Source organism: Fukomys damarensis, unplaced genomic scaffold (genome assembly GCF_012274545.1).
Source record: "Fukomys damarensis isolate Sample0158 unplaced genomic scaffold, DMR_v1.0_HiC HiC_scaffold_24, whole genome shotgun sequence".
In the NCBI taxonomy this organism is placed as follows: domain Eukaryota; kingdom Metazoa; phylum Chordata; class Mammalia; order Rodentia; family Bathyergidae; genus Fukomys; species Fukomys damarensis.
Genome location: NW_022900936.1, coordinates 72,770,873 through 72,782,320, shown reverse-complemented (window position 1 = coordinate 72,782,320; position 11,448 = coordinate 72,770,873). Strand labels below are relative to the sequence as shown.

The 11,448-nt window shown below is 39.1% G+C and overlaps 1 protein-coding gene across 1 annotated transcript in view; it reads left to right on the top strand.

Annotated features, from left to right (window-relative positions):
- Positions 1–2,779: 2,779 nt before the first annotated feature.
- The window catches only part of LOC104858956 (zinc finger protein 709-like), a 32,245-nt gene continuing 23,576 nt past the window's right edge, over positions 2,780–11,448 (top strand). The window contains 1 exon segment of the mRNA XM_010619436.3: positions 2,780–2,898. Coding sequence (XP_010617738.3) covers positions 2,896–2,898 — 3 coding nt within the window. The 5' untranslated portion in view covers positions 2,780–2,895.

Sequence of the window (11,448 nt, the reverse complement as noted above, 5' to 3'; positions counted from 1 at the left end):
TGGTAAAAAAATTAGGTGAAAGCTTTGCATGTGAAGGCACTCTGATTAACCCTTCATCAGCCTCGTACATAACACTGGGCTTAACTTATATGAGCTCCATAGATTTGAACAAAAGCTTACTGAGTGCAACAGACATAGAAATGCCTCCACTGACTTTCAGTCCTTTCAAAAACATGAAAAGTTTTTGATGAAAAACCCTATAGTTGTAAGCAATGTGGAAAATCCTACTGTGATTACACTGAAGGAAGTAATGCTAAAGAAAAATTCTTTCTTTATAAGCAAGATATGACAGACTTCAGTACATCTACACATGTTCAAATCCAGGAAAGAGATCTGAGTAGGAAGAAGGCCTATATATGTATACAGTGTGGAAAAGGTTTAAATTCTCAATATGATATTCAGAAACATGAAAGAGTTCTCAGAGGGACAGAAACCTGTGTATATAAGCAATGTTGGAAATCCTTAAATAATAGCATTTCATCTAGAAATCATAAAAGAACTCACATTGGGGGAAAACCCTACATATGTAAACAGTGTAGGAAAGCTTTGACAGAGTGGTTGTCAAAGGCATGAACAGACTCACATTGTGGAGAAATCCTTTGTATGCCAGCAATGTGAAAATGCTGTCAGCAAACAGAGATATTATCAATGCCATGATCAAACTTACCCTGCTGAGAAGCCCTGTCAATGTAATCGGTTTGGGAAAGCTTTCAGGACAAACAGCAATTGTCAAATACAAGAACAAACTCACACTGGAGAGAAACCCTGCATATGTAAGCAGAATGGGAAAGCTTTCAGCAAACACAATTATTATCAAATACATGAAAGGACTCACACTGGTGTGAAACCCTATATATGTAAGCACTATAGCAAAGCTTTCAAGACACAGAGTAATTGTGAAAAACATGAAAGGAATCACACTGGGGAGAAACCCTATATATGTAAGCAATGTGGGAAAGCTTTCATCACATACAGTTACTGTCAAAGATATGAATGAACTAACTTTGGGAAGAAACCCTATGTATGTAACCAATGTGGGAAAATTTCAGGACACAGTTTAGTTGTAAGGAACATGAAAAGATTCACACTGGGGAGAAACCTTATGCAAGTAAGCAATGTGAAAAAGCTTTCAGGACACAGAGGCATCATAAAATACATGAAAGAACTCATAGTGGTGAAAAACCCTATGTATGTAAGCATTGTGGGAAAGCTTTCATAGCACAGAGGCAGGATTTAAAAATATGAAAAAAAAATCTCACACTGGAGAGAAACCTTATGTATGTAACCAATGTGGGAAAGCTTTGAGTTGGCACTATATATATAAAATACATGAAAAAACTCACACTGGGGAGAAATCCTATTTACTGTAAGCAATGTGGGAAAGCTTTTATCAAACAGTCATTATTAAAGAAATGAAAGGACTCACACTAGGGAGAAACCTTATGTGTGTAGCCACTGTGAGAAAGATTTCAACAGGCACAGTTCTTGTCATATACATGAACAAAATCACACTGGGGAGAAACCCTATATATGTAAACAATGTGGTAAAGCTTTCAGCACACACAGATATTTTTAAAAACATGAAAAAAGTGGCCACCTCCCACCAGTATTTTTGTGAATTACTAGAGGAAGTACAAGGTGGTCAGAAAGCACATGGCAATATTCAATTCACAACCAAGCTACTTGAAACCAAGCCTTTAATACATGGCCTTTAGAAGACATTTTATATTCAGATGTATGTAGGATAATATAACTCCTGCCTGTTTCATGTCAAATGCACCAAGTTTGTGGGCTCACAACATTGAGGAATGAAGTTCAAACCAAAGGCAGAAGTTAGAGGTGTTTCATTGGAAATAAGGAGAGAATAGTGCCGGGACTTTCAGTCCCCTATGAGGTGGCCATAGAGTCCCATTGTCAGGGGTAATTTACACTGCAAAATCATAGTGTGGGTGCAGTGTGGATCGAACTACAATCAACTTGTAGGATTTTAGCAGTTTAGCTAATATTGATCAAACAGGGAAACAAGTCATGTAGCAATGGTGCATGGAAAGAACACAGGTATTTCACAGAAGGAATGGATCTAGTTGCTCTGGTCACCCACCAGATCTCCTAATTTCTTCATTTGCTCAATATTTGCATTCCTTTTGGGGCCATACATTGATTTTATTGGCTGAAAATGAATACATGGAGAGAGGTAGTGTAAAAATCTTGACAATGAAGTGTGGTACCTCATTCCCAAATAATGATTTCTGCAAAAGCCTGCTCTCCCTCTATTTCATTGTGGCCTGGCCTGACCTGGCCTGAGGATGTTTTCTGACATCAGGGATTGATTCTACCCTAGCACACTGGCCCTCAAATCTTCTAAATACATTCAACAAGAGTCCACTGAGCTTTTTTTTCTTTTTTTTTTTTTTTTGTACCGAGATCGAACTCAGGACTTTGCGAGACAGGCACGGTGCCACTGAGTTACATCCCCGGCCCATTCACTGAGCCTTTTAAGAAAACAGGAAGAGCACTGAAAAGTGTGGGGTAGAGCCCATAAATGTACCTATCCTTCAGGCGAGGTACGGTCAACCTAGCAGAAGACAGTCTAGGCCAGAAGTGTCTATGTTGCACTCTTTCATCTCAGACCCGCTCTTGCAGGCAGGGGTTTGTTTTCTCTTTACTTTTAGCACAGAGGGCGGGCAAGAGAGCAGAAGCCAATCAGAGATAAAGGGCGGGCTGTATGAACTGTCCAATCAGGTGGGCCAGGGTAGGAGGGTTCTTCCGGTGTCATGGCGCCAAAGTACCTTCCTTAGCACTGTTCCACGTGTGGAGTGCTGCTCCACCTCCTTCTGTGACTTCTACTGGCTGCAGCCTACACAGGAGTGACTCGGGAGACCCAAAAGCCACGCAATGGTAACGTTGTGGGATGGGAGCTCTGAAATTGAGTGGAATTGGGGTGAGATCTGGTTAGAAGTGGTCATAATCAGCTGTGGTTGCCAGAGCCTCTATGCTAAGCTTCAGACACTGAGGTTTTCCTGGACTGGGAACCAGGCATCCTCTGTCCCTCTTGGCCCTTGTTGGGTCAAAGGTAGCTCCGGGTCCCCAGAACCTTTTCCCCACTGGGACACCGCCAGGCCACAATGCCATCTTGGGAAACCCCCTTTGCCCTCGAATCTCCATCAGTCTGGGGAGAGGAAGGGGGTGGAAGACCCTGACTCAGATGTGGGCTGAACCTGGGTGCAGCTGTGGTGAGCTAGGTCCTGGTCTCATTCCTGGCCAGCAGCAGATCTGGCGGATCTGAAGTTTCTAAATGTCTGTGATGCAGGGTCTCACAGCCACAACACCTCTCCTCAGAGTTCCTCTTTTTTATATTTATAGCGATCTCCTACATTTTCAGTATCTCCTCACATTTCCAAACTAGTTGTAGGTATTGACAAAGGTCCTGAGAATTCAAAGAAGTGTGGTGTGCCTCAGTGGTGGAACACTTAGCAAACACCCAGTGAACTCCTTCCTGGCTTCCATAAAGAGCAACACAAAAGAACTTTGTAATCTTACTTATTTGTAATCTGACACCCCTACTCACAATGAGAATGTTTAAGTGAGGAATGCCATAGAGTTTAGGATTCTGAGAAAAATGGAAGGGATATAAAAGCATTAGCAAGGCCAGAGGGAAGTGTAACTGCTGAGGACAATTTCCAGAAGGAGTTGCCTCTTAAACCCATGCTGAGAAATGCCTTGAATTGAGCATTTGCATGGACATATAGATGTGATATGTGCATGAGTGGAAAGGGACAGGGGTGTCATCTCTTAATGGATATAGAGTTTAGCCTGATTGTAGACATTGTTTAAATACTGAAATGCTCTCTGAGGCAGGCTTTAAAGGGAGAACTAGTGCAGAAGCCGCATAGAGAAGTTTTGCAAGGATCTTAATCATTGGGCATAAAGGGTTTTCTGCTTAGGGTGGATCAAAGGAGGTGGAAGAGAATGGCATGAGGAAGGGTGCCAATAGTAGCACCTACACAACTGATCCCTGAAAGTCAGATTGTTCTTAGGGAAAGCATGAAGGAAGAATTGTGTTTGCTTGCCTGGTCTGTGAGTTGGCCAAAAGTCATAGGCTTTTAGAAGGGGAAATTAATAATAGATAAATATGTCTTTTATCACTAAACAGTTCACCTAATCATTTCTGAGGCAAAATGGGAAATTAGGAGACTGTCTGCCCTTGGTGTAGGTTTTTGGTTTTTGTTGTTGTTTGTTTGTTTTGGTACTGGGGATCAAACTTGGGACCTTGTGCTTGCTAGGCAGGTGGTGGAAACACTGAGCTAAATCTCTGGCCCTGGTGTAGGTTTTAAAAGTGTGGGCACCATTACGGAAGTTGAATGAGAGTTTACCTAGGCTACAGAAGATTTCAAGTGTGCCTGATGTTTTTATTGCATGGGAACTGAACTCCAGAAGTTTGCTCTGAGCTACATAATCCCAATTTTTTAATGTTTTAAAAAATTTTTCATATAAAGTCTTACTAAGTTGCCCAGCATGGTGAGATCTTTTGATAGTGTTTGTACCTCATTGACTGTTGGGATGACATGCATGTGCCACTATTCCTGTTTCACATTGGTGTTTTGTTTTTTTGTTTTTTTTAAAGGCAGAGTCTCACTATGTAGTTGAGACTGATGTGGAACTCACTATGTAGTCCAGGATGGATTTGAATTTGGTGATCCTCCTGCCTCAGCCTCCCCTGTGCTGGGATTATAGGTGTGTGTCACCATGCCCAGACAGATTGGTGTTCTTTATTCACCTGATTTACCAAGATTTCAGTGCTTGAGTATAGTAAAAATCAGCAAGGCCTGATGGTTCACCTTTACTCTCAGACACTTGGAAGACTGAGACATTCGTATTACAACACCAAGCCTGGTCTGGACAATTGAGGAAGACCTTCTTTCAGTATGAAATATAAATTCTGTGATTTATTTCCACTGAACACTAACTCATTTAACATGCCTTAGTCCCTGTGATAAACAATAATTGAAGAATAAAAGCAAAAATTATTTGGAAATTGTAGTTTGAGTTTTTTATTTTATTCTTTTTTCATATGTATAATACTTGCTCATGGTGGTGGACAGCAGTAATGAATCACTTTCAGCAACTGGGCACCAAGGGTAAACAAGCAGAGATTTACAGGGCACTGTATTCAATAAGATTCATGAGACAGTATTGTACTGTGGATGGACTTTGTACTGTGGTACATATATTTCTCCAAACACAGATTAAGCAAGTGTGTTGAGCAGGTTTAAAGGATCCAAGGCTTAGTGGTAATGTTTGCTTGGTCAGGCATATTCTGTACATTTTCAACGCATTTTCTTTTCAACTTCCTTTGGGTTGATCATATTTTTCCTCTCTAACTCAAGTAATGTGTCTACTTCAACTCTTCAAAAAATCTCTGAACATGCTACTCATCAGATTGTTTCCTTTTCTGAAAGCTGCATTAATCAGGTTCCCTAGTGCATCTAAAGCAAGAGAAATATGAGCAATATTTGGAAAAGGGGACACTACTCTGGATTTGGGAGTTTTTTTCCTTGTTTATTTTGATTTGGTTGTTTTTATTATTAGTATTATAAAAAGTGTCCTACTGTGATCATATTTCCATAACAAGGGGATAGAATAGAGATTTCAGTGATCAGACACAGGTCTGAGCAGTTTGAATAGAAGCCACTAAGCATATATGCAAGGCTGAAGAGAAAACACTTTCATTCTTAGTTCTAATTTATGTTGATTTTGGAAATCTTTTTTTTTTTTTTTTTTTTTTTTTTTTGAGACAGGGTCTCACTATGTAGTTGAGACTGACCTGGAACTCACTATGTAGCCCAGGCTGGTCTCAAACTCACAGTGATCCTCCTGCCTCAGCCTCTTGAGTGCTGGGATTATAGGCGTGCACCACCACGCCCTGCTGGAAACCTTTCTAACTGCTTCAATTTTGGATAAACATCTGCTGTTCTATGCGGATTTGCAGACTCATGTAATTCCACTTCCATTTCCATTACATTAAAGAGTTTAAGGTGTGTCTGTTCTGGGTGCTTTCCCCTTTGCAGTAATTTGTTATCTCTCTGGGAAAAGAAATGACCTTTGGCCTTTGTTATTTGTTCCATAAATTACAATTGACTGCAATCCCTGAAGCCCCCTAAATTGTTTTGATTTGCCCACATGCAGAGAACTAACCTTCCATGTTGGTATCTTGGAATTGCACAGGGAAATGGTCTGTGACACAGCTGAGATAAAGCACAGAGTTTTGGTTCAAAGTGCCTTTTAGTCTGTATCTCCCTGTGTGTGTCATCTTCCACCATGAAGCAGTGGATCCTGTTCTGGACTTGCACACTAGTGACCCCTGAAATGTAGTGCATGTGATGAGGACAAGGAGAGAATGTACAAGAACAGACAGTACTGTGTGGAGAGCCCACTGAGCTTGGATTTGTGGTGCAGAGCTAGAAATTTGGCAGATCTTGTTGTCTGCCCATTCTCACACCTTGTCATTCAGGAGCTTGTGTGTCCACTGCACCTGCTAAGACAGTGGTTTTCAGAGAATGGTGCATGTCAGAAAACATGTGAGTGTCTCAACTTTGTTGTTATAATTATGACATAACAGCATAAGGAAGACTTAGCAGCACCTGAACAATGTCCCATAACAAACAGGGTACCTCTTACTAGAAGGAAATCTTGACTCAAAATATCCCTAGTGCTTGACAACCCTGATTTTTTTTTTTTGTAAATGTCTACTTTTTTTTTTTTGAGACAGGGTCTCATTATGTAGTTGAGACTGACCTGGAGCTCACTATGTAGCCTAGGCTGATCTTGAACTCATAGCAATCCTCCTGCCTCAGCCTCCTGAGTGCTGGGATTGCAGGCATGTGCCACCACACCTGGCTTGTAAATGTCTACTTTTTAAACATTTAATTTTTGTTTTGTACACAGTGTAATTATATCTGATGCCTATTGTGTGATTATTTTTAAGTACCTTAGAGTCAGTAGCAGAAGGGACCACGCAAGTGGATTGCAACTGAAGCTCATGAGGTTTTTATACAGTAAAATTGCATTATCTAGTATTTTATACAGTAAAATAATTTTACAGATTTCCTCTGTTCAAAGTAAAATCAACTTTGAGCTTTGTAACTTTGGGTTACAAGTACAGTTGCCTAGTTAATATTGATATAATACTTAAAAAGGCATGTGTCAGGATACATCTGTAGGAATCAGCAACTTAAGTTTATCAGTCACTGTTTCTGGAAAAAGAACAAAGGCATTTCTAGAAGGAGTAGGAGTAAGGGTCAGGGTATTCTAGGCACCCATCTGCTTGTTTGTTACGTTGTTTGGGCTTACTTGACCAGATGTTACTAGTTACACTACAGCTTTGAACAGTGATTTATATGGTGAGGCTCTGGGACTAGGTACCACTTCTCCATCTTTTGGCCTGGTTTCTTTCAGCTAAGCCCTCAGCTGCAGACCCAGTTCTCCTCCTCTTGGAAGTGGCTCTGTCTTGGGCCTGATCTCTTTCTAACTCCCTTTCTATCCAATAATTACCTATTTGCAATATAAACATTCATGTATACATTTTTGTGTGGAGTTATGTCTTCATAACTTCTTTATATAACGAAGATAGTGATAATGACCAATATGGAAACAATTATGGTTATACAAGGATTGTTGCATTCAAAACTCATGATAAAATCTAATTCCCAGTGGTATGGATGAATTGGTGAATAGCCAGTGGTACATACTAATAAGTGAAAATATCTGAGTATATATGGACAGTTGGGTTACTTAGGAGGCAGTTAGAAGTAAATAAAGTCTTTTGGGAGTCCCTGTTACTGAATACTAGCATTGAAACAGAGTGAGAGGAGAGCAAGTTGCTGCACTCCTAGACTCTCTCCATGTGATAGCCTGTGTGATTAGGTCATGTTTCTGTCCACAAGAAGCTTATTACCAGATTTGCATTTCCCACTTCATCCCAGAACTGAGAACTGAAAGTAAACCTCTTAATTATTTACTGAACATGACATGTTTTGTTTAGAAACCAAGGACTGAGAAAATACCTGTATTTTTATAAATGCAGAAACTGTCAGGGTGCGGTCCAACATGAGTGCCCATCTTGTATTTTCAATAACTAAGTTCTCTTCACATCCTCAGCAATAGTTTTTCTGTGTGTCTTTGTGACTGTACTGTGCTCTAACAAACATTTGTAGCATGACCAATGACAAGCACGGCTTTAATAGCTACAAATACTTGAATTATTTATTCTAAAGAAGTTTGTTTTTTTGTTCTACTGTTAAGATGAAGAAACAGTCATAAGAGATGACATTGTTTAACTGTGTGTGTGTGTGTTTTTTTTTTTACTTAGAAAGAAAGAGAAAAATGTGCAAAATAACCTGTCATAAAATCTAAAAGGGGTGGAGATAAAAAGCATAGTCTGCTTCAGGGGATTGATTGAAGAAGCCAGTATTCTCTCTAACTGGGAGAAGACATGAATGTAAACAAGAATGAAATCAGGGTCAGTATCAGTGCAGTGACTCTGTGCTGCAAATGTTTTATTCTTAAAGTATGGCAGGAAACAACAGTGTGACCCTGGAGGAGTGGCCTGGTGAGATTGGCCTAACTGGCTCTCGTGGCTCTGTGAGACAAATGATAGTTCTTTTCTTTATATTTACAGAGTTTTAACACCTGTGCTTAGAAAAAGAAACAGGATTGCATCAAGTTTTTGTAAGCAGATGCTTGAATGCAGTGTCTTGTTTCAATATTAAGATGTTTAACATCAAGAAAATTGAGCTGAGTGCTGGTGAAGTAATTACTTTGCAGAGTGCTTGCCTAGCATATGCAAGGATCTGGGTTCAAACACAGTACCACAGCAATTTTGAAAGAAAGAAAGAAAAAATAATGGAGTTGAATTGCAACTGTACTGAAATGAAAATAGCTCCTCAAATAGAAACCTGCATTCCCATGTGCAATGAAGAATTAATCTCAATAGACCTGTGTGAAGAGGCTGGAGATTTAGCTCAGTGGTTCTTCTGCCTGCCTCACAAGTGCAAGGACCTGAGTTCGATCCCAGGTACCTAAAAAAAAAAAATGACACGTGTGAAAACAACATACATCCACTTCAGTGGATCTCTTAGTGAGATTTCATTTGCCATATAAAATAGCTGACACACTTTATGAGGAAAGATTTATTGTGGATTAGTTTTGGAGATTGCAGCCCTTGGCCAACCCATTTCATATGTGGTAGTTTTGTAGCAAGGCATAAACATCATTACAGAGGGGTGTGGTGAGGAACTCTGGTCACTCTCATTTCACTACAAAGGATACAGAGAGAGTAGGGGCTAGGTGAGGAGGAATGGAATGTATCATTCTAGAGCATACTCCCAGGGATCTTGTTCTTCTTAAATATCAAAAAGTTAAGCTCTGCAATGGTGTGGGTTACTAGACTGCAGAAATATGGAAAAGGACACCCTTGTTTTCATAATATTGTGAGTTAACCTAGAGTTTGTTAGGAAAAATACTTAGAAGAGTTTCTCCAGCTCTTTAGAAATTCTGCCTAGTTTAGCTAATTTTTCACTTTTGCTAAGTCTATAAGCTGCTAATGTATTATTGTCTACTCAAAAGATTTTGGTATTCTGTCCATGTTATATAAGTGGATTCTTGAACACTGTTACTAAGTTTGTTGTGTTGACATGGCATTTCCTAATTAATTTGCAAATGTAGGAATCAAAACCTCAGTCCTTTGCTTGGAGGGAGAATATCATTTTTCATGGGTGGCATGCATCTTTAGGTATTCCTCAAGTGACAGACATGTGAAATGGTTCTACCTGGGCATAATCCGCGTATCCTTCTCCCTCCAGTACATCAAGAAAGTTACCTACTGAAAGGATAATAATCCACAATATGAATTTAACCTCAAAACAACCATCCAGCTTGTAGTCAAGACTACATCAGGCATTTAGAGGACATTTTACCTTGAATTCATAACAGTGTTGAAATACCTAGAGATGATGGATATTATTCACACAACAGAATATTATTTAGTCTCAATAGGAAGAATTTCCTGCACTTTTTAACAGGAATTAATTTGGAGTTCATTAAGAAAAATATTCTAAACATAGAAAAGTTACACTGTACTTAGAGTCTAGAATACTCAGCCTAACAGAAGCAGAGAGTTTAATGATATTTGAAATGTGTAGGTATTTAAAAATTGAGAGAAGTTAGTGAAAAGGTGCATTGTTTCTGTGGTATAGTACAACCAGTTTCTAGAGATCTCATAGTCACACAGGAAGTGATATAGTATCTCAAAGAATACTGACATTGCAGAGGGAGTATTTTCTAGCATATTCACCACATTCTCAAAAGGTAAGTGTGTTAGGTGATATGCTAACTAGGTAGGATTTGGGATATAAAGACGTTTGGACATATTGTATACTTTATTATTACTATATTTTTACAATACAGGCAATGAAGCAATCACCTTGTGTAGCAGATACATAAATTAAGTACTTAATTTTATTGGTACACCTAAGGTATACAGTGTAGTGTATTGGAAATTTTCACCTTTGCATAATCCATCTTGGTTTTTATTTTTTTCCTATTCCCCTGTCTGCCCTTCAACCCCTCTGCCTCTCCCTATCTACAAAGACTTTGTTTCCATTTTTTCTTTTTCTCATGTTAATTCCATTCCCCTCTTTCTTTTCCTCTATCTGTCCCATTTCTCCTTTTGCTTTGCACTTTTTCTTCCTATTTCAGAGTATCGATTATACCTTCTAGTCCTTATTTACACTTTGGATGCATGTTAAGGCAATACTTTTAGGTGAAATAAATAGCTTGATTCTTTTTTAATCCCCTTCCCTCACACATTTCTCTATCCTCCTCTAAATCCTTTCCCTATTTTTATTCATGTTGATATTATTAATCTTATTTCATGTTTATGACAGAAAGTTTGCATGCATTGAAGTCATTCAGTCCTTTTACATGGTATATCTTTGTTCTATTTATTTTGTCTTCCTCTCTCCTCTCACTCTTAGTATCCAGGACCCCTTTCCATCTGCAAGAGATCTGTCTTCTTGTCTCCTTCTGTCCACCCTTTGTTGTGCTTTGTATTGTTCTTCGTCAGACTTAAATGAGCAATACTAGGTGGCATTTAATCTTGTGTGTCTGATTTGTTTCACCCAATACTTTATTTTTCAGGGGCATCCATTTTCCTACAAATATCTCAGATTTTTCTTTCTTTATAACTAAATAGTATTCCATAATGCAGGTATACTACATGTTCCTTATAATCATCTGTTGATGGATGCTGCCTCCAGGATTTAGCTGTTATGAGATGTGCTGCTACAAACCTTGGTTTGTGTGTATTTCTGAAGCACACTGTCTTTAGATCTTTGGGAAAGATACCTAAAAGGAGGATAGCTGGGTCATATGGAGTTCCTAATTTCAGTT